Genomic DNA, 23,550 nt, shown 5'->3' with positions numbered 1-23,550 from the left:
TACATAGAATAAAGTTAGTGACAGTAGAGTCCACATACTCAAGTATGAAGTAAAATGCATAAAAACTAAGACCACAATGAAACTAGAGTTTATTTCTAAAACTAATGGCTGCAGGGACAAAACTGTTTTTGTGTCTTTTTGTTCTACACCTGGGGACTATGAACCTACGCCCAGAGGGTAGAAGCTGGAACTCTGTGTGCAATGGATGAGAATTATCATTTAAAATCGAGCTAGTTATTCGGTGTAGCTGTTTTATGTACAAGGTCTCCACATTAAGCTGGGGATCACCTATCAGCCGGCTGGACCACTTTACTAATTTATTGAGCAAATTTTTATTTTTCAAGGTGAGATTCCCAAACCAGGCTGCTAGCGCAAAAGATAAAATTGACTCGATGAAGGCATGATAAAAAAGGGTCATGATGGACTTATCAATGTGAAATTGATTCAGTTTCCTCAAACAGAACAAACGTTGATGCCCCTTTTTACAGATTTGTTCACAGTTGGTACCAAATGTAAGTTTGGAGTCTATAACCATCCCCAGGTATTTATACGATTCAACACACTCAACATGTTGACCCTTGATCGATGTAATTTCTTGTGTTTGAGTTGTTTTTCTCCTAAAATCGATAAACATGTCCTTTGTTTTAACTACATTTAGTTGAAGGTGGGACGCCTCACACCATTCAACAAAGTCATTAATGACTGGGCCGTGACCTGTTTCACTGCATTGGAGCAGGCTAACAATTACTGAGTCATCTGCATATTTAATTATAGTCCTGTTTCCCCACCTGCTCTGGCACATATTTGTGTACAGGATAAAAAGAAGAGGTGAGAGTACGCATCCTTGTGGGGAGCCTGTTGATGAACAGACTTTTTCCGAGAGACTGCCATTCACTCTCACTCTTTGTGTCCTGTCCGTTAAAAAGTTAAGGATCCAGCCAACCAGGTTTTTACTTAAATCAAACTGTTCCAGCAGCCTTGTGGTTAAGATATGAGGTTGAATTGTGTTAAAAGCCGAGGAGAAATCAATAAATAAAAGTCTGGCGTAAGAGCCATTGTTATCTAAATGCTTAAAAAGTAAATTAAGTAAAGTGACTGTGGCGTCTTCTACCCCCCTACGGGGTCTATAAGCAAATTGCAGAGGGTCGAGTGAATGCTCCGTTTTTCTCAATATTTCAGACCTCACTAATTTTTCAAAAACTTTCATTACTATTGATGTGAGTGCCACTGGTCTGAAGTCATTAAGAGTTTTGGTGTTATTAGATTTGGGAACAGGGATAACTACAGCATCTTTCCAGACTTCTGGTACTAATTGTGCCTCTAAAGATTTATTCAAAATATAATGAAAGGGGACACTCAATTGCTTTGCACAAGTTTTGAGTGTGCGCCCACAGATGTTATCTGGGCCATGGCTTTTACAAGTTTTTATAGAGAGGAATGCTTTGTGCACTTCTGTGTGTTATATTAAAATGTTGAATGTCTACAAGCTGCTTACTCAAATTATTTATTTCATAGGTAAAATCATAGCCAAGGATGCCAACCCACATGTGGAGTGGGCCCCAAACCCCCTAGGCATAGGAGTGCCATGTGACTTGTAGGCCAGATCAATCACCTCACACAACCAGTGAGACAGACGCTGTTTCGACAATGGCTGGCCCGCCTGTGCCGTGGCCGTGCACTGCACATACTGTGCCAAAGTGCACCGGACACAAACAATGCAACCTCTCCTCCCTCACACCCGCATTGGGAGAAGAAAACGCCCACAACACCATCTTCATGTAACGAAACAACGCCTTGATCACCTTGGGCAGAAAGGCCGGGTTAGGGAGCAACACAGCCCTGCTACCATCGCCGTTGATAACGAGACAGCCAGGGCCTCTTAGCAGAGGTCAGAGCCAACAAAAGCACAGTTTTAAGGGACAGCATCTTCAACAGTATCTGATCAATCGGTTCGAATGGCACCTCCAGAACCAAAGCCAAATCCCATTGTGGCAACGTCCACTGGGCCACCAGCCGGAGACGGCGGGACATGGCCAGAATGTGGAGGCCACCCTCTGAATGGTCGCAACCACTTCCTCAGTCAGTCCCCGGCGCAGCAGCCTGGCCCTCTCAGGAGCCAGGCCCGCAGCGGCTGACCCAGCACAGGGAATACCCCGATTGAGCCATTCGCCTGTGACAACGCCCCGTGGCGGTAAGGGATCGGCCACGGTGTCCCCACCACCATCTGGGCCTCTGCATTGTTGCAGGCCGCGATAGCCAGGCTGGCGGAGACACGGTCCCTCACAGACGGCAGGGCTGGGCGCTTGTCGGTCCAAGTGCTCAGGCCCGGAACCAGGAAAGACGCCAGAGTAGTTTCCAGGAGCGGGATGCCCCTGCCCAGTGTCTCCAACCGGCCCCCCACCGTGGTGAAGGGGAGGTGTCATGAAAGGGGCCCCCAGCGCCTCCTCCGCATACTTCCGCAGGGAGTGGACCTCCGGCACCGCCGTTGGCGTTGGGCGGTGGGCCCGCTTCCAGCGGGCGGCCTCGATGAGGTCTTCCCCCTCCTCTGGCGCGGGCACCTGCATAGGAATGCGCTGGCGCCGGGCAGCAGCGGAGATGGCAGCAAAGAAGTCCTCCTTCACTGCGGTGGGGGGTCGACACTCCTGTCCTTGGGGGGAGCGACCTCCTCCTCCGAAGAGGAAGAGCTGGAACAACTCCGCACCCGCTCAGCCGAGCGGGGGAGAACAGTTCTCGAGGCAGGCAGAGCCAAAACCGGGCCAGTCCCCTCAGCCTCAGACCCCGACTCCTGAAAGGAGTATGGCTTCCAATGGCACTGGTTCACGAGTGTTTACAGATGATGTGACAGAAGACAGAAGCAGCCGGATGAATTCTGAAGTGTATAAGGTTAGGGTAAACAACTGAAGACAGCTGCAAAAAAGGCCTGGCAAAAGCATCACATAGGAGACCCAGTGTTTAGTGATATCCATGCATTCCAGACTTCAAGCAATCATTGCCTGCAAAGGATACTTGACAAAGTATAAAACATTTACATTTTATTTATGATTGTGTTAATTTGTCCAATTACATCTGTATGAAAATGGTTTCAATTCCTAAACGTTTTATACAATGTTTTTGTTCAACTCCTTGCATTAAAGCTGAAAGTCTGCACTTCAATTGCATCTTGGTTGTTTAATTTCAAATCAATTGTGGTGGCATAGAGCCAAAATTATAAACATTGTGTCCGTGTCCAAATATTTCTGGATAAACTGTAATAGGTTTGAGGTCCAATTCCCCTGAAGTGTACTTGTGTATTTCCACAGAAAGAGACCCATATGTTTCACACATTGGCCCTCCAGTAAATTAACTGATTCATTTGTATTTTCCCATTGATACACAATTAAAAGTAAAGCATGTGTTGTGTCCAAGAATGTCTGGCCCTGCTGCCTCCAATACACATATTCCACTGCAGCGTAGTTTCCAGCCCATTGCAATTTTGGAACACATTAAGTACTTCCCACTTTATATTTTCATCAATGAAATAAAATGCCCAATACAATCTTTAATTTACTTGTGTAAATTATATTTTTTGATTATTTGAAATTTATCAATCACCAAACCCTTTTTTATCCCACTGTGACAACAGACATGATCAACTCTATGACTATCAAAAATCAGATTTTTCAATTCAACCTCTTTTGGTGTTTGTAATGAAGTTGAACATGTGTTTCTAACGAAAACTATTTAAACACCAAGTTAAAAGTAATTATGACAAAAACTAAGGCAATCTCTTTGTGGAACGGATTTATGGAATGAGTGGTTACTTCAGGTGTTCTTGCAGTTAAGGCAATTGCCGTTAGCACATTCATGCTTTTCCCATCTGTGTTGCCATTGGTCAAGGATCCAAGCACCTAGTGTACTCTTTGCACCCCGTATCACATTTTCCCATTCTTTTCAAACTGGCTCTGTAATAAAAAATATATATAAAATACAGAAGTATGCAGTCCTAAAAACAAATGCAGAGGATGGAGTGATTTTCTACCATTGGTAAATCCATGAAAAGGAGTGCAAACTGGGATGCCTGTCTGTGTAAGTTGCTTTTGTCCTAATTGAACAATTAACCATACCTTTACACTATTATCTGTAGTCTGGTCTGAATCCATTTTAAGCAGGGGTTAAACTGGACAGGAGCCAGCAGGAGCTGTGCTGCTAAACATATGGCAGAAATGAGACCTGGGCAAGCGAAGCTCCCGTACTTCCACTGGCCAGCAGTTTAACATTTTAGAACTGGAAAGTAGGACCCGCCCACTTCCCAAATCCCAATCTAACCCCTGATTACATGTACACCTTTATTACCTAAGCTAAGAACAGCTGTACTAGGCTCAGAGGTAAAATGGTGCGTAGATTTCTTTCCCCTGGAAGAAGTAATCATTCCCAATCTCCTGCCTGTTGGCCATCCCCTGTAGCCCTAAATGCATTTCCCCTCCAACTCAGACTTCCACTGCTCATGAGTGAACCCTGGTGAGGAGAATTTAGCACTGGTAGGGAGCAGGTAATGCTGTAGAGATGTAGTTTTCTCTGTGGACAAAATGTGTGCAATCAAGGGTCAGACAGTCATTAAGTGTTTCCTTATTCAATAGATGTTTCAAGTCTATTCTGTTCTGACTGGCTCAGACAGGCATCATGTCTTTTCTGATTGGATAGATGTCCCAGGTCAGGCCGTTCCCATAGGGGGCATGTCCAGAGGGCAGGAGGACTCGTGTCAACCAATGACTGTGGAGAGGACAGAGGCAGAGGTTACCAAAACGATACATAATAGAACACTAATTCAGTCTTTCAATTTTGCCCATAAAAGTCAGTGTGTTCAATATCTATAAAGATCAACAGATCATCACATAGCCTGGAGAATAAAATTTTTTTACTAACCTTCTCTTCTCCACACCCAGGAAGACTTTCCAGTTATTTAGTCTGCCATAGTTAAATGGGTTTTTGTACACCTGGAAGAGAAGAGTTTGGTTTGGAAGGCATTTTGCAGCCAACAGTGTGTTTGTGAGGGAGTGCATGCATCCTCACCTTGCCACGCGTGGCATTCCGTTCAGTCTCCTTGTTGTTGATGTGTCTCTCTATGCTAGTTTCTCCTCGGGATATCAACACTGCGTGCCAGATAGTCAGTCCCCCCAGCGCTACGGCCACTGTACTAAAATGGCCGATCAGAGGTTTAGTTACTACATGACAACGCACACAGTATCTAGACCAGTGCTTCTCAACCCCTACATGTTTTAGATCTCACCCTGCCCTAACATACTTGATGTAGCTCATGAAGGACTTGATAATGAGCTGATCATTTGAATCCGGTGTGACAGAGCAAGGAGAGATCAAAAACATGCAGGGCAGGGTACCCAGGAGCAGGGTTGATAAACACTGATCTAGACTGAGGTTCTTTCGTCATTGGTGAAAAAAAACCATTCAACATGTAACCTCTAAGATGGCTTTGCTCATTTAAATACAGCAACCCTAATAAGCATCATGTTGTGAAGTAAACCTCACCTGGTCAACACCCACATGTAGATGATACTCTTGTGGAACATTTTGTCTCTGAATGTGTAGGTGGGAGGAGGGGTCTGGTAGGTGCTCTGACAGAGACATAGGTCACAAACAGGTCAAACGGAGGTCATACCAAACATTTCACCAGTAAATAAGACGCAAAAACTAAACAGAACCAGTGTGAGGGTGCCTGCGCACTACCTGCCCTGGAGTTAAGATGCCTATGAGGAGCCCCATCCCCGTCACTGGAATGCCCGATTTTTCCAAGTCTGTATGTTTGAAGCGCTATGGGGACAATGCAAAAAGACAATAAACTGGAGCACCAATAATTAAATTTACAAACACCAGTAATTGAGAAACAGATAACACGTCAAGAGTTGAAGCCAAACACTGTTAAAGTGGACCTTCAGCTAGAGAAGCCCTGTAACTGAGGTGAAAGGAGAACAACAAACCCAGGTTTTTCTTAAAAGAGAAAGAGAGAGGGTGTGTGTGTGGGAGTGTGTACCTCTATAGCACTATAAGCATCTAGGAAGAGGTTCCGGCCACTGATGCTGCAGTAGGCACAACCAAGGGTCAAGAACAGGCAGAAGCAGAAGAAGTAGCGGTGATTAAAATGGCCGACACAGTTATTGAGCCACGCTGGGGGAACAGGAGTTTAGGTGGAAAACAATACACACTAACCACCATCCTCAAAATCATTTATGATGATGTGGGTTATATTTTTGGGGTGATTTTGTCTTCATCCTTGTACCCATTAGACTTGTAAAAGTCTAATGGGTAAAGTCTAATGTAAAAGTCCAACTCCACTCAAAGGATACGACAATGATGGTCCATTTTAAGAACGCACCTGTGAAGCAGAAGACGTCATGTTAGTTGGTCCTGTAACATGCCACCATACCGTTCCAACCGTCAAATTCATAAACGATAATAAAGCATTAAAAAGGCACATTTATAAAGTAAAAGCTGCTGACACTTCTCCTTATGGTTATGAGTAGGATAGGAGACAGGGTCACCTGATGCTAGATGCCACTGTTGGAGACGACTGTGTTGACTTACGCATTGCAGATGCCACAGTGGTGTGTCCTGGCAGGTTTGGGGATGATACACTTCTTACACACTGACACAAACGGAACTTCATTCTTCACCTGGGGAAAAACCCACACCAAGGTCTCTATCACAACCCGGTCTGCCTCTGTCGGAACACGTGTCTGTCAACCGGTCCGTACCTTAGGGGGGTATCCCGGGGCGGTCCTGATGGCCTTATAATAGTGGAAGATGATCATGACAAGGTTCCAGTGTCCGTAACCAATGTGCCAGGCTATCCAGGGGGGAGAGTATGTGCTGAGAACCATAGGCAGCAGACCCACGTAGGCTATCAGCAGGATAGAACTGGTCAGGACCACTACCAGACACACAAACACCTTGGACCCATAGAGCAGAGAGATATAGACAGAAGAGAAGGACTAGGAAGAATACTTCTTAGATGCCCTAATTTTACCAGCAACACAACATTTTTACCAGACACATTTTCACCTTAAAATAAACGACAAATTATAGGAAACAAAAACTTTTACACTGCTCAAAAAAAGTAAGGGAACACGTAATCATTATCAATATAATATAATCAATCACCAAGTCAATTAAACTTTAGGGATATCAATCTGTGCAGGTAGGAAGCAAAAGCAATTTGTCAACTGTGTCAGTCTCACCTGTTTTGGTACAAATGAAAGAAAAGAAAGAAAATGGTTTTGCAGGTGGTGGCCACAGACAATTGCTCTCTTATCCTTACTGATTGATTCTCAAGTTTTGCATTTTGCTAGTGTCTTTGCCACTACTGGTAGAATGAAGCAGTTCCTGCTGTCAATTCAGGTTGTACATGTAGTCCAAAACCTCCAGGATGGCACATCCATACATGCCGTTCTAAGATTTTGCTTTGTCCCCCAGTACAGTCACAAGAGAATGGAGGAGATACCAGGAGACGGGCCATTACACAAGAAGAGCTGGACAGGTCCATAGACCCAGCACCAGGGGAATGTGAGGGACGCACAAACCTCCACGTGCTAGCCAACAGTACTCTGACTGCTGTTAGGTACCTGGATGAAATCCTCAGACCAATCGTCAGACCATATGCTGGTGCAGTGGGCCCCAGGTTTCTCCTGCTGCAGGACAATGCCTGACCTCATGTGGCCAGAGTGTGTAGGCAGTTCCTGTGTGACAAAGACATTGATGCCACTGACTGGCCCTCACATTCCCCAGACCTGAATCCAATTGAGTACCTCTGGGACGTTATCTATTGGTGCATTTGACACCGCTAAGTAGCGCCACAGACTGTCCAGGAGCTCACTGATGCCCTGATCCAGGTCTTGGAGGAGATCCTCCAGGACACCATCTGCTGTCTAATCAGGAGCATGCCCAGACATTGTTGAAAGTGCATACAGGCAAGTGGGGCCATACACACTACTGAGTCACATTGAGTTGCGGTGATGAAATTCACACCGTTGGAACAGACAGTGATTTCAATTGGTTACTTAGATTTTCGGTGAGTTTGAATCCAGCACTCAATCGGTTGGTGATTTTGGTTTCAATTGACTGTTGTTACATCATTTTGTTCTCAACAAATTACACAATGCACAGTAAAGATTTGAATATTTAATATATTTCATTCATTGAGTACCCGCACACATACACTTACAGGCCCGAACCAGCGGGTCAGTACGTCCACCACCCAGAAGATGGGCTCCATTAGTGAGTCCATGATGACGTCAGAGCTGGTAAGGGAGTTGTAATAGAGGGAGCGGACCATCACTCTGAGGTAGGCCCATCTACGCTGTGCACACGTAGGTAGTCTGCTGTTGTTGCCATTGCTGCAGCGCCATCTTCTGACCCACAGGTGCAAACGCACCCAGCGCAGCAGCAACAGAAGAAAGGTGGGGCACAGATGCATTGTGCTTCTGAAACACACAGATAAACATTCACACAAACAATTATAAAATGTACTACACAGATCTCCAAAGATCACATTGGTCAAAGCAATGCTAACAGTTCCAAGTTAAGGCCAAGGGTACTCCTTTTCTGGGCTCCAACTAAAAATCTAATTCTGGAAAAGGGATCTCAATTTCCTCCATGGGATTAACGGGATATGGTGGATTTGCGACAGAGGGGGTTGTGGTCAGCCAGCCAGCCCTTCATCCTACCCATATTCCAGTTTAGGATTAGGTTAAAATAACCACCCACTCAGCAACCAAAATAATGCTTAATTTCTCCATAAACATTTTTAGAATAATAGAATTCTACATGAGCTTAGTTTAACTTCTGTACCCCTTAACATAAAATACAAATTTGTTTTACTCCGGTGTTAAAAAACAATGCAAACGACCACGTTACAGCCTCAAAATGGTTGAAAGAAAAATGTTCATATATTAAATGGTCTTCCTTCCTTAGATAGCTATATACCCACAACCGTTTTCACTTAAAATTAAGGACCCGGTTTTAAAGACCACCACTACCATGACATCCCACCTAGCCTAATATTTGACATTGCAAGGAACGTGGGAAGCACCATGCCAGACTTTTCATGATACAATTATTGCGACATCAGGGTTATTTCATACTATTACATCCTATTCAGATTGTCAGGATGCAGCATCAAAACTGTCCATTTAAAGGTGTACCAACTTGCGTAAACCTGTCAAACGTCAAATCTACCCAAGAGCATTGGGTGTAGATCAGGGCAGCTCTTCTGCATTCTAATCAAAGGATATGAGCAGGGCAGAGAACAAGCATGATACAGCCAATAGTGAATGCTTTAAGACATCTTTTAATCTGAGGGTATTTACATCCATAAACCATATACCATCTAGTCATTTTACAACAGTTCTTGTAAATAGAACCCATTTTACTGGACCTGAAGTCATGGGGAAACATTTACAAAATCCAAGATTAACTCTGCAGTTTTTTTACTGCAGTTTCACCATCAATGAAGACAAGTGTGCCAGTGGCAGCGACACATGCACTCCTTTTTCTCCACATTTTCCTCTAGCCATCACTCTGGTAAATGTTAATACATTTTTAGACTTCTGCAGGCTCCTTTGTTGGGCTATCCTATTTTTCAAGCTAAGTAGTGTTTTGCAATTTACAGTCTAGCCTATGGTGATGTCTGGTGTAAGGCTACGTCTACCTACTAGAGAGTTACTGATCTACTAAACAGTTCCTTATCGGGATTTTCTTCATTATGGTGAGCATTCTTTGGTTATCCACTGTAGAGATCTTACATGGTCTAGCATGTCATTTGCCATTGCTGAGCAGTGCATTCCTTCTACTTTATAACTTATTAAACAGTTGATTTTGTCACAGCTAATGTTTTGGCCATATATGCAATTGATTTAAGCTGACTCATCGATAAAATGATGGCCAGCTTTACTTGCATTAAAATGTCCTTTGACCTCATGTCACAAACCAGACACTCCTTAATGCAAATGAAAAGACTTGAATCAAAACTAGACATTGAAAGTTATAATGCATTAACTTATGATGCAAACAGACACCTGCTTTAATAAGATACACCTGGGAAGCAATTACCAAAATACAAACGTGCTATTATTTCTAAAAGGGTTAGGGTTACTGGAAGTGATGGACTACTTGGATGAAAATAGCCTCATATTAAACATGACAGCTTGCACTTTAACCTTATCGCCATCGTAACATTTTAAATTCAAAGTGTTGGAATACAGAGCTAAAACAACAAAACTTTTGTCACTGTCCAAATAGTTACGGACCTCGCTGTAGCTACCCGCAATTTTGTCTCTCCCATTCAGTCGTTCTTGAACGCCTTGGCTACCACATGCAAAACTCAGTGCCGCGACCCCTCCCTAATTTTACCTGTCATTACAAACCCTCTGCCGCTGTAATTGAAAAAATCTAACTGCTTCGTGATACCCTGTTATGTTAATGACACGACGAACATAATGTTGTCAATAAATTAGTTGCAATGATACGTCGAATTTGATTAATATAATTTTAAAACTGATATCTTTCTCAATCCTTATTTCTAACTCACTGTCCTGCCTTTCAACGATCATCGATTTAAATTAATGGTATGGCACTGTCAATTGGCAGGACTGTCGCGAGGTATGCCAACATGGGCAATATTGCTGAGTATGTAAGCTGCTAGCTAGCTATTTACCATTACACACTTACATTTAAGGTATTTACTCACTTTCTTAGGATCGCACACAACCCTCGAGAAATGTGTAATCTCTGGCCATAACAGGAGGTAAAGATTTAAATAATCCGGAGGCGAAATGAACGAGAGAGCTACCCTCTCCTGCTAACAAGAGCTTTCTCTATCACAGCGGTTCTCCTCCACTGCGCAGACTCTGGTGCAAGGTGTTCTGGGTATTCAAGGCATTCTCCCGACCGTGTGCTGTACAAAACGTGTCTTCTTGGATATGGATATTCCTGGACTGATTTCCTGACTTTGTTAGCTACCCTGCTTTGTCAGAACTATGTCGTTCAGCTTCAATTTCGATGTGCAGTTAACTACAAAGTGCCAACAAGACGAAGAAAATCAACCACAAGATGGAAACGAGTACAGTGAAGTCGAACCAGTGAGTAACATCAAACTAGCTAGCTCGTACTTAAAGGGATGCACCGATACCACTTTTTTTCAGACCGATAACAAGTACGAGTGTTTGGTATTTGGGTACTTGCCGATATCGTCTACCGTTATCAAGTACTGAAAGCTGCACTAGGTAGGATTTTTTATTTTTTAAAGGTTTTGTTCCCTATAAACATGTCGTTCTCTACGTTAACTTACTTAAGCTCTTAACCATTTCTCAATGTGCTCCACCTTATAATATTATTTACCTTATATAGATGTATTATTTAAATAGTAATTTGTTTAATTTATATTTTACCCCAAATAGGTTTTTCTTTGAAAATATAAACAATATACACAACCCATCGCATGCTTTTGTTTTGAAGGCAAAATACGAAAACCGGAGGTCTTATTGCTGATGCCGAATCTCTATTGTTGCCTGCATGACTCTAATCCATTGTAGCTATCGAGTTGTGTATAGCCTGATTTATGCTTCGGCGGGTCTTGCATTGTTAATGTCATGTGCGTCTGTACGCAGACGTGCTTTTCATTTATAGTTGTGCGGCCTTGTTGTGTAGATGGCCATTACACTTCTTAGCACTAGGCGGCGATATCGCGCAAAACGTTGGTTTTTTCGCTTGTAAATCAGGAAAGCTTCACAGAAGAAGTAACTGTATAGTTGGTAAACAATATAATAAGCTGTTTCTCAATGTCAAGGAAGGATCCTTCGAAGCCAGAATTTGGAGGATGCTACGTCATCGACGTCCGTCGAAGGACCATTCCAATGTCGAGGATCCTCCGATTCCTACCAAGGACTGAGTCCTTTGTTCGGCGAATTTCCCATAGACGGCAAAGGATGCATATGTGTATCCTTCGCGCTCCTATATTACCCACAATCCTATGCGCACGGCTTTGCCAGCTCGTTAATGGCGCAATGACGTGCACTTGGTAGCCTGTTCCATTGTACATGTTCTTCGAATGCTAAGGAGGAGCCTGGCCTAGCCTCTGAAGGATCCTTTCTTGGAAGGACTAGTCCTACCAAAGAAGGATCCTTGACATTGAGAAACAGCAATAGACTCAGTGCACCAGCGTAGTGAGGAACATCTGCTTTTGTCTAGAAGTCTACGTTGCAGTTTCCGGTTTACTTACTAATACTCATCCGTATTAGTAAACACCTAAACTCACAACAAGATGAGTGATACTGTTGTACGGGAAAAAAAAGAAATATAATGTATGTGACTCATTTCAGTTTCAAGGTACAAGTGGGGCATCATTTTAATCAGGAGAGTGTCCTCTTTTTAATAAAATATGGCTTGAGCCATTCAATGACTTCAAACGCTAGACTAGAAATAGTCAGAAAAGACGATTTTCTTTTTTATATACTTCCACGTAATGCAGGTTTAAGCGCAATTAATATCATATAGGACCAGATGTTTACTTCCTATGCCAGTTGTTATTTTTCAGTTTCGTTGTGAAATGAGGTTACAGTAGTAACATAAAAAAGGAGACCTGTTTTGGTTATGGAATTTTAAGCTTCATTCAGGTTGAAGAGGCTGAACGAAGGTTCAGTTCAATTCACTTGCTATGGGGACGCGCTAGCGCTACAGTTCAGCCAGCGTTTTTGAGGCTATTTACTTAAGGCGATCACCCACGACGCCCAAACTTTCTGTTTTTAGTAGATGTCTCCAAGACCTGCCTAAAATAAGCATTAGTGATGTCCATTGAATTGTTGATGCCTGGTACCCTGCTCCAACAAGCAAGCGGAACAAGGGATTCAACTACGAGGGTAAGTAGTTTACTGTGATGTGCCGGCCGGTTATGGGCTAAGCTAGTTAGCGACGTGTTCCTTTTTAGTGTAGTATTAGGCAGGACAATAGAACGCATAAAAATTCACCCTAGCCTCAAAAACGGCAAAACAACGCTGGCTGAGCTGGAACGCTAGCGTGTCCCCATAGCAAGTGAATTGAAACGAACCTTCGTTCAGCCTCTTCAACCTGAATGAAGCTTAAAATTCCATAGCCTCAAAAATTCCATAGCCTCAAAAAAGCACCAAAACAGGTCTCCTCTTTTATTTTACTACTGTAACCTCATTTCACAACGAAACTGAAAAATAACAACTGGCATAGGAAGTAAACATCTGGTCCTATATGGTATTAATTGCGCTTAAACCTGCAAACCTGCACTTGTACCTTGAAACTTAAATGAGTCACGTACATTATATATTTTTTTTTTCCGTACAACAGCATCACTCATCTTGTTGTGAGTTTAGGTGTTTACTAATGCGGATGAGTATTAGTAAATAAACCGCAAACTGCAATGCAGACTTCTAGACAAAAGCAGATGTTCCTCACTATGCTGGTGAACAGAGTCTATAGGTAGCTAACTAACTAGATCGGGGAAGACGGTTTGTGGAATTTCGCGTGTGAGCGAGCTAGTAAAATTAAATGAATAAGGATAGAGAGAATATGATTGGCACCTGCTTTGTTTGCTTGTAGAGCAAGAACTTCACGCAAGAAGTATCTGTATAGTTGGTAAACAATATAATGGCTATCTAGCTAGAATAGTGTACATGTTCTGCAGATGCGTAATATGGACGAAAAGTGTGTTTAAAATATTTTAGCATGTCGGCTAATCGTTTCAACAATCTTCTGCATCGCTTGAAACCCTTTATTACACATCAAGCCACGCACTTCACGCAATCCTGTTTCAGGGGACCGTTGCTATCGCTCCACCTGCAAACATTCCTGGGATAGGAGTCACCATCCCCATGTCATCGTTGGAGATGCTGCTTTTCCGTTGCATGTAAATCTGATGTAGCCCTTTCAAAGTAAGCAATTGTTAATTGATATTCTGAAAATATTTGGAGGGTTAAATCATAAGCAGATATTAGATTAATAATAGGGTTGGGGTTATATATTTAATACTCATAAATGTTCTGCCTTCTATTTGCTTCCATTGCACATTTAGTATTGCCATATGCAGTGCATTTGCATTAATTGCACATCTATACATACCATTTGTACATACATATACTTAATACTTGTAAATAGTTTGCCCTCTATTTGCACTTCTGATTAGACTGCATTTCTTTGTACTGTACCTGTTCACTGACAATTAATTCAACTTTGTCATTGAACAGAACAAGTACAGTACAACAAAATGCAGTTAGGCAGTGGTTTATTTTTATTTAACATTTTTATAAATATTCTGCTTTACCAGGTGGCAATCTGAACAAAAGCAAGAGGACCTACAACTATCAACATTCATGGGCCAGACGTGTGATTGAGAACTAATTTGGTATGACGGTCGCATGGTGGAGAATTCTAGGCAGACCGTCAGAATTCCTACCAGACAAATGTGCACATGTTGTGAAGGCCTGTGCTGCACTGCACAACTATCTGGCCTATACAGATGCTGCCAACACACCTGCAACAAAGTATATACCACCTAATTTGAAAGACTCTTTTGAACAATGGCGAGGCACAGCCAGGGAGTGGAGAAGACAGATCACAGAGGGAGGCATCTTGGCTGATGCAGGGAGAGCCTCTGGGCTGCTGTTGGAGTCTGCAATGACCTAATGAGGTTTTTCATGTGCCATGGCAGGATACAGTGCTGAGGGCTAGCCTACTGAACTCTCAGTGAATTATGGACATACACAATTAAAGAACCTCTTTATTTTGTTAAATATTTGTATGTACAATTGTAAGTGTAACAAAGTATTACAAACAGTGAAAAGAGCAGACTACATAGAACTTATTTAAAATGCAAAGAAAGTGCATTTAAGTATTTTGTTCAAACATGCACTTTCTCTGCAATTTAAATTTAAAGAAAAATCTAATTAAACTATTGAATCAAATAACTCAAAAGGTCAACATCCATGAAGTATGCAAATTATTTTGACTCAAACCACAAACAAAAGGTATTTATTCACTTTGAAAAAGATTACTTTAGCCACATTGGTGTGTGTATTCAGTGTCTTCTCAAATAAAAGCTGGATGGATTTTGAACTTGGATAGACCTTTTATGTTGTGGCAGTTTGCGGATCAGTTCACCTATGGTGTAACAAAATCTTGCAATATCATCAAACTCTGAAGTGAGCATTGCAAGTCTCTCTTCCCTTTTTCTGCGTTGATCCAGAAGGTTAAGTCGAGCTGTAAGGTCATCGTTCTTCCTGATTTTCTTTGGTGCTCTCTAGGAGGATGAAGAGGAGTCTAGGCAGGATGTACCTGGAGAGATTCCTAGGTGGTTTTTGGTGGACAGGTCTTTGTTAATTAGACATGGCAGGTTCTAATGGTTGTCTTTTCTCAGCCTTGGGTTCCACTGATGCAGCAGGTGAAGTTACATTTGAGTCCAGGTCAGTTTCAGATGACTGTAGGATTGATGAGCTGCTGGTGTACTCCATCTGCAATGACAACACGTTACTATTCAACAGGGCTACTCAACCTGAAGGGGGAGGGGGGCATAACATAAGCTTGCAGTACATGACTACTGAAAATAAACAGGCGTTTGCCTGCTTTCAGTTAACCCTTAAACTTATGCCACAATATCACTGTTGTTGTATAAAAGTAATCTTTTTGATCATTATCTCCATCTCTTCTCTTTGGTGTCTCCTATCCTCTTCTACTATGTTCTGCTCTCCCCTCTTCCATGTCCCCTTTTGGCTCTATGCCATTCAGTCCATCACTATCAATACTCTTGTCCCTTCCTTGTCTACTAAAGTAATGTGTAAACTTATCAAAACACAAATTGTAACCTTTAAGAGATGGTAATAATCATTTTCTCCTAATAAGGTTATTCAGGTTCAAGTAAATACATAATTTCATTCAACTTTAAAGGTGCCTGCTCCCCCTTTCACTTTTGGCTAAAACAATTTACTCATCTGAAGCAAAATCACGTTGACACATTTACTTAGCATTTAATGTTGGATGAACAACTAGCTAGCATGGCAAAATAGTACTATTAGTGTTAGCTAGCCAAACTTGCTTGACATAAAACGTCTGTTTCTACAGATACAATTGTGGCAGCAATATTGATAGCTACATCTAAATATAAGGGGTTCCATAGGGATAACTCAAATGTATTGAGGAAAAACGTCAACTAAGTTTCGTTTTTGTTTCCTGTGTTGCTAATACGAATCTTTAATGTTAACTGGCCCGTTAGCAAACTTTAGTAGAAGTAATCAACAATTAATTTGCCAATTAATAAAACTGAACTTACCTTGTGTCCTTGCCAAAATTGGAGTTGGTTTCACTGTGTTTTATGTTTCCGGACAGCCAAGAAAGCATTATATAAAACTGGCTTTTTTCCCCTCCTACATCTCCACTTTTACTCTTCGATTTTTTTTTCTTTATTCTTACATATTTGTCCCTCTTCAGCTTCCACCTTTTCTGGCAAGTTGCTGGGTCTTCGCCCAGAATTTCTCCTATACTATCAAAAGTTCCTCGATTTGAGCCATGCCTCCAGATTCCATTGTTGTTTCGTCTTTGTTGATACAGGAAGTCAAATTTGGGCGGAATTCTCTGTAAAACCCGCAATTCCAACCATTCATTGTTTGTGCGGCTCTGCGTTTCACGTACGCATAGTTATGCGCTTTTCGATTTTTGAGCTTTTGCGCGCCTGTGCGTCTCTCTGCGCTGTCCGCGGAGCCTACGCGGACGCGTTTGGAATTGAAGCATAAATCATGGCAGGCCAAGTGAGTCACAACCTAGCGCAAGACGCCGTTATGAACGACACATCAAGTTATCTTAACGGAAACATGCTTTGGCAGAGGAAAAGTCACGTAACGTTATGGAAACACGCTTTGGCAGATGACACGTCAGGTAAGGTTATCGAAGCACACATTTTGGCAGACGAAACGTCAAATGACGTTATCGTTCGGACACGTTTGAATATACTAATTTCAATCTTCTCACAATTTTTCCCACATTAACTTGTCCCTTTTGAATCACAGGCAATAGCAAATTAAATTTGATCTACTTACTGATCGTATATAGCAGATTGTTATTGTATTACATTGTAAAATATATCAATATGATTGTTCTACGAAACCCAAAAAGAATGAAGTGATCCGGTTTCCCATTGTGGTTTCTGATGTGGCCACCTGTTACCACCACATATCCACACAACTGATCGTGGATGGTTCATGGAAAGGAGTTGGCTTTAAATGAATTGCACTCACAAAACTGTTAAAAACAACTATATCACTCTATACGTGCAGGCCTATTATTTATTTTACTTCGGCAGCAACAATAAGACTGCATTAGAGATTCGGAAGCGACAATAAAACCTCAGATTTTTGTATTTTGCCTTCAAAATATCTGCGGTATGTTTATAGTCTGTATTTTGTAGGCAACATTTTCAAAGGAAAAACTTTGATGGAAAATGGAAACAAAACAAATGTACCATTTCAATAATACTTTGCATAAGTTAAAGAATAATATAAGGTGGAGCACTGAAATGGTTAGAGCTTAAGTGAGTTAATGTATAGAACCACGCTATATTTTCCATCCCCCACTGTAATGTACAAGGGACACTTGTTGCGAAAAAAAACTATTCTGTGCCGCAGTGAATGTATTGTACGAAATACTCGTACAATACAGGAGAGTTTGTAAAAGTACAGTTATAATGTGAACTCATGGGGCACTGTGTGCTGCATCCAGCAGAACTATATTTTCTACCCCTCTTTAACTCTCAATGCAAAACCCTATACTGTACAGGGAATTCATATTGACTCATTAGTTAGTCGCTAGTGGCTCTTATTAGGAGTCTGGGAGGCGTATTAGAGAACAGAATTAGAGAATGGTTAATTGAGAGTGAGCGTCACAAAGAAATTGATATAAGTGGAAAGAAAACATTCACACAACCTACTATCCCAGCTACATATAGAGCCAAACTACCAATAAACTCTACTTGTGCCAAATAAATAAATTCAATAGCGAAGTTTATGGCAATGGATCTGCAGCCTTGCCAAATTAATGCCTTGTTGTAAATTATATTAAAATAGACAACAAGTGCTGGACAGAGTTGGCACTATTTTTGAGCGTTGTTCAAGTTGGATTTTTAACAAAATATAGAACATTTAAATTATTACATCGTATTAAAATAAAAGTTCTAATAAAAAGCTATTGATTTTTGTTTCCAAAATGTGCCAATAGTCTTAACTGCAGTGTAGTCAGCACATAAATAATAATAATTAATAATAAAAAATCAAGTTGAATCTGGAGAATCGTTACACCCCTAGTGTTTGTGCATCACGCAACAACCTCAGCAAAACTGTTCTGGAGCACTTTTTGAATGCCATTGCCAGGATTGGCGTCCGTTCTAGAGTGTGGTGTGTCGTTGGTGGGATGAACAATGATGTCAGCATCTTTATGGAAGTATTTTGTGGATTTGGCTGGGGCAGTGCTCTAAGAGAGGCACAAGTACACAGTCAGAGGATTAATAGGTTGTGGGGAGACGTTTGGCATGGCCTCACTAATGTCTGCCATGATATCTTCTCCTTCTTGGAATCAGAGGAAATTATAGGCATTGACAATGAGATGAAACTTTGGGCTCTGCATTATGTCTACATTCCCAGAACAAACAGGGACTTTAATACTTTTCAATCGGTGGAACCATCATGGTCTATGAACTGAGGGCAGACATTCACCACTACAGCTGTTTGTTTCGGGGAAGCCTAACTCTGTAGGGTAGGCCACTGACAGCAATTAAGGATTTGTTTGCGGGGGCAACAGAGCCACAAAGTTTTGGCTCTGATGCAGGGGCAATGGAGGCATGGACAATACGTCACACTACACACATTGTTTTTCAGTGAACTGTACATTTTTATTTTTGTAAATTATGTTGAGTTCTTAAAGCTGAATACAATTGTGGAACGCAAAATGTTGATGACATGTTAATGTTGTGCTTGTGTTACATAAGTAATAAAACTTTGATTACAAAAGTAGAAATTCCTTCATGCTTGAGTTTGGCACACACCTGCTTGTATTGGGGCAGACGAAGTGTTGATGGAGTTACATAACCAATTGAGACCAGTGAGGCAGTTTCAGTGGGAGGCATACATGCCCATGCCTTAAAAATATTTAAGCCACATTAACCGAGATCATCGCTGTTAATCAGTGTAATTTAACAGCACAAAACGTGATTATCTATTTGTTAAGAACCTCTCCCTCTGCTGTGTTCAGTTGCTACTTGTTTCAGCAGCATACTTCTAGCATAATTTTGTTATTGGTAGTCTGAATGAATTTGCTTGCTCGTATTCAATCGTGTTTCCAGATGGTATAATCGTTTCAACAAAACTGAACGATTATGGATACATTTGTATGGGAAATCAGATCATTTCATTATTTTAGATTTTTGTAGAACAATCATTGATATATTTTAAAATGTAATACGATAACAATCTACTATTTACAGTACGATCAGTAGGATAAGTAGCTCAAAATTGAATTCACTATTGTCTGTGATTAGTTAATTTGTGGGGAAATTATTCAGAAGATTAATTGAAATGAGTTAATATTTTCCGGAGCTGGATTTGTAAAAATAAAGAGACCATTGCACCTTGAAAAGTTGAAAAGGAAGGTTTTGAGTGAAGAACAGAAGCGTTCAATTTGCAGTGGTCTCTTAATTTTAACCCAGGAGACCACTGCAAAACACAAACCTTCCTTTTCAACTTTTTTGGAAAGGAAAGTAAAAGGTGCAGTGGTCTCTTAATCTTTCCATAGCTTTATGTAGATATTTGAGCGTGCTCATTCAAACGTGTGTGTGCTTCGATAATGTCACCAGACATCTCGTCTGCCAAAATGTGTGCTTCAAAAACGTTACCTGACGTGTCATTCTGGCCAAAGCATGTTTCCATAATGTTGCGTGATGTTGTCTGCCAAAATGTGGCCTTGTTCATTGCGGCGCCCTGCGCTAATGATTGTGACTCACTTGGCCTGCCATAGTTGTGACAGTTAGCTTCTTACCTTGGGTTGTCGCTCAGATGATGACTACCTTTTTATATCAATGTGACAGCCACCTACTGACCGCAAACGTGTGTATGCACAGACACAGCCAGTTACTTTTCCTCTGACCTAACTAGCTAGTTTGATACTCTGAACATGCAGGACTGGACATTGTTGCTCTGCTCTGATGCTCATGCGATAGTAAACTGTGCGTTATTCATTGAATCTTTTCATCCTCTGCTCTTTTCTTGACATTTTATGTTGCTTCTCCAGTGTAGGAGTTATCTGTTGTGGTTCTGCACTGCTAGCATTAACATACTCCTTGCACTCTGCGCTGTGTTGTGTCTAACCATATTTTCTCAAATGCTTTTGTGTTAAATTATTGTTTTTCCTTTCCTCCACGATAATTTAGCAGAGCAGCGCTAGCACTCTACTTGTGTCATTGCTGACATCACCGTCTTCCTGCTCAACCATCGAGTTTCACTTAATGTTTCCATAAAGTGGTAATGGTGTGTGGTATCGGCATATTTCTATGAGTACGAGTACAAGTACATGAGCCCAGTATCGGCCCAATACTGGTATCGGTGCATCCCTAGTTAAAACGAGCAACTAGCTTTGTGGGCAAAAGCATCTCACTGAAAGTAACCCTGTTAATGAAATAAAATGCAAAGTAACTGTGGATCTATATATATTGTAGTGTGAAAGGGATGGGGTGCAGCCAGCCACAAGGGGGAGTCAAAGCCATACTGTATCCTCCTCTTGATAGGGGTGTTGTTGTGGTCTTTTAATTGTATGTATTCAACAGGTGCCGGGCATCACGATCACAACTCAAGACGAAACTGTCAAAGCAGCAGTTGAACACTTTCCCCCAGCCACACCCCACTCCCTCCTCAATGATGCTGTCTCTGAGACCATTACCATAGGAACCCTTCCACCCCTCAACTTCTTGAATGAGTCTGTGTTCGAGCTGACAGCTTATGAGCGAGATGACGAAGAGATGATCCTGTCACAAACCACCGCCCAGTGCTCGGATCTCATCTCCGGGGTGTATGAGGGGGGGTTGAAGGTGTGGGAGTGTACCTATGACCTCCTGGAGCTGCTGGAGCGAGATGGAGAGAGATTTGCAGAGAAGATTGTTTTGGATTTGGGTTGTGGTGCCGGACTGCTTGGCATACTGGCACTGAAGAGAGGAGCAAGTCAGGTCCATTTCCAGGACTATAATAGTACCGTCATAGAACACGTTACGCTGCCTAACACCCTGCTCAACTGTCTGGAGGAGGAGGAGGAGGAGGAGGAGGAGGAGGAGAGCAAGGGAAAGAAACCAGGAAAGCGGCAGAATAATGATGAGGTAATTATCGAAGAAGAGGAGGAGGAAAGCATGAAAAGTACAGAGAAGACAAAGTCAGAGCTGAAGAACAAACAGAAAAATGAAGAGGTAGAGGATGGCAGACCACATGCCAAGAGGCAAGCACTGGACTCCTCCCAGCACCCAAAGTTGTCAGGCTGTCGTTTCTTCTCAGGTGACTGGACATCGTTTCTGTCGCTGATCCTCAAGGAAGACCCATCCCTTAAATATGACATAATCTTCACATCTGAAACCATCTACAACAAGGCATACTACTCTGCTCTTCACAACACCCTCCATAGACTGTTGGCCCCTGGGGGAGTCATCTACCTGGCCACAAAAACCCACTACTTTGGGGTGGGAGGTGGGCTGCACCTCTTTGAACAGTTTGTGGAGGAAAAGGGTGTGTTTGATATGGAGAAACTATGGGTCGTGGAACATGGACTACAGAGACATGTCGTGGCCATGCATTTTAAAACAAAAGACAGGTTTTGACTTTGTACATTTTAAAGTGTGTTTGTGTATGTATAGGTGTAGATGGATATATAAGTATGTAAAACATTGGCACAGTGGTGAGGGTCGATTTATTTCTAGTTTTCAACTCTAACTATTGAAAAAGAATATCGCAAGTGAACAACTAAGGACTATGAGAATGGTCTTTTAATTAAAATGGCTTTCCTTAACATTGTAAATGAAACATTATATTAGGCAACATGTGATATTACAAGTTAATAATTAATGACTAAAGCAGGTATGCAAACATCAATTGAAGAGGTAAGCAGAGAACAAAGGAATGGCCTAAAAAGCCCCAAAACCAGAGTCTACAGTACAGAAAGAAAGATTGAGGGATAGTGAGGAAGAGGGGGAAAGAGGGAGAAATGAAAAAAGTAGAGTATAGTTACCATAACGAGCACTGGAAAAAAAGAACCTCAAACAATGGCATTCATATCATTTACATGCATTGACCTATTCAAAAAGTATTGTTCACCAATCCTTTGCACAGTGGTTTGATACTGGTCTGCTGTGCTTTCAGTAAAACTCTTGATCTTTCACCCCTTTCTTGTCCAATAAAAAACATCCATGGTGATATGTATCTTTTAAAACTATGGATTTTAGCATCCCTAAAAATAGCCCACATTTACTCAGGATAATGGACAAACATTTACAGCATATTCATAGGTATGACATTCTGGTGTTTCTACCTTGGTCCACTTAATTAGAAAGAAGGAAGGCTTAGGAGTTTGAAAGATTCACCAGTTATTATAAGATTGAGGGCACTAGCTGTACTAAGGAAGAAAAAAAAACCCGGGGACATGGTTTTGAAAAAAACATTAATTATACAACTATCAAATTGCGAGTGATCATCGAAAATTAATTTACAGATCAGGAGTCATCATTCACATTTCAGGCATGTCTGAATTATTTTAGCAATCCCATTTTGTTAGTCTAAGACTCCTTCAGAATTCACAGAATGATGATTTAATTCTGTTAATTGTATTTCTATATATGTATGCGTGTCTGATAGATTATCAAGCGCACCTCATTGATTTCTTTTGATTTACTAAAGTGTTTTAAGGTACTGTAATTGGGTCCGTGCAGGCCTTCATGAGCAGGTGAAGATGTCAAACTCTGTTTCCATGTGAAGTAACTGCCCAGGGTTTCCAATTTCAATGGAATAAAGCCTTTAATTACTTCACACATGAGTAATTTGATTTTCCTTCCAAATACGTTTTTAAAATCAGCTTTTCTGTGCAGAAATTGTGTTGGCGTACCCTGTCAACAGGATAATGTGTGTGTGTGTGTGTGTGTGTGTGTGTACCAGTCATACCTATATTTGTTTTGACTGCTGGTTGGCCAATTGAAACACCTCATCTCATCCTCATTGTGGTTCAGTGTTTAAGACTTTTGTTCTCCAATTTAACCTTTCGACACTTGAACGTTGGACAAGTTAAAAACATTGAGTGTGTGTTGACATAATTATGAACTTTTTTCGGTCAACTGTGTAGTTATTTTTGGTGTATATTTAAATGCACCGAAGAAAAGCAGAGGTTTTTATTCATTTTGGAGCACATGAACCATAGATGATGAGTAGGCACTATGTCAACCCCAAACAAGGATGCCGTTTCATGTCTCCTTTACCCTTT

General features: G+C 41.5%; 2 protein-coding genes and 1 long non-coding RNA gene across 6 annotated transcripts; 2 read left to right on the top strand and 1 right to left on the bottom strand.

Moving 5' to 3' along the window:
• Nucleotides 1-3,110: 3,110 nt before the first annotated feature.
• Nucleotides 3,111-10,871, bottom strand: zdhhc16a (zinc finger DHHC-type palmitoyltransferase 16a). Of its 4 annotated transcripts, none has more exons than XR_002196877.2 (12): nt 10,736-10,870; nt 8,213-8,471; nt 6,747-6,941; nt 6,577-6,665; nt 6,339-6,367; nt 6,026-6,159; nt 5,722-5,805; nt 5,524-5,609; nt 5,050-5,173; nt 4,903-4,973; nt 4,104-4,749; nt 3,111-3,941 (listed from the first exon to the last, which is right to left on the bottom strand). XR_002196877.2 is itself a non-coding variant. In XM_010868834.4 (11 exons), exons 2-11 carry the CDS (start codon nt 8,462-8,464, stop codon nt 4,647-4,649), a joined length of 1,167 nt encoding a protein of 388 aa, XP_010867136.1. In that variant the 5' UTR covers nt 8,465-8,471; nt 10,717-10,871; the 3' UTR covers nt 3,111-4,646. The 4 variants fall into 4 exon arrangements, 2 of the variants coding, with proteins under 2 accessions (XP_010867136.1, XP_010867135.1); XR_002196878.2 differs by having other exon boundaries at nt 3,111-4,185; nt 4,333-4,749; XM_010868834.4 differs by having other exon boundaries at nt 3,111-4,749; nt 10,717-10,871.
• A 53-nt stretch (nt 10,872-10,924) lies between these two features.
• On the top strand, nt 10,925-23,104 carry mettl18 (methyltransferase like 18). The gene is made up of 2 exons (XM_010868832.4): nt 10,925-11,126; nt 20,867-23,104. The coding sequence occupies exons 1-2, from the start codon at nt 11,025-11,027 to the stop codon at nt 21,899-21,901; spliced, it is 1,137 nt and encodes a 378-aa protein (XP_010867134.2). The 5' UTR covers nt 10,925-11,024; the 3' UTR covers nt 21,902-23,104.
• Nucleotides 11,479-15,129, top strand: LOC109615874. Its single transcript, XR_002196879.3, has 3 exons — nt 11,479-11,982; nt 13,799-13,943; nt 14,336-15,129. It is a non-coding gene; the product is annotated as an uncharacterized LOC109615874 (long non-coding RNA).
• Nucleotides 23,105-23,550: the final 446 nt, after the last annotated feature.

This window comes from Esox lucius, chromosome 6 (assembly GCF_011004845.1).
Source record: "Esox lucius isolate fEsoLuc1 chromosome 6, fEsoLuc1.pri, whole genome shotgun sequence".
NCBI classification, from domain to species: Eukaryota; Metazoa; Chordata; class Actinopteri; order Esociformes; family Esocidae; genus Esox; species Esox lucius.
This window is presented reverse-complemented; position numbering and strand designations above follow the sequence as displayed.

What these genes read in the sequence shown, in the direction of transcription:
- zdhhc16a (XM_010868834.4), bottom strand. Translation starts at nt 8,464, where the DNA reads ATGCATCTGTGCCCCACCTTTCTTCTGTTGCTGCTGCGCTGGGTGCGT. An exon ending in CCCCGGGATACCCCCCTAAG is followed by an intron (nt 6,666 to 6,746) that starts GTACGGACCGGT and finishes GTTTTTCCCCAG; the next exon opens with GTGAAGAATGAAGTTCCGTT. An exon ending in GGAATGCCACGCGTGGCAAG is followed by an intron (nt 4,974 to 5,049) that starts GTGAGGATGCAT and finishes CTTCTCTTCCAG; the next exon opens with GTGTACAAAAACCCATTTAA.
- mettl18 (XM_010868832.4), top strand. Translation starts at nt 11,025, where the DNA reads ATGTCGTTCAGCTTCAATTTCGATGTGCAGTTAACTACAAAGTGCCAA. An exon ending in AGTACAGTGAAGTCGAACCA is followed by an intron (nt 11,127 to 20,866) that starts GTGAGTAACATC and finishes TGTATTCAACAG; the next exon opens with GTGCCGGGCATCACGATCAC.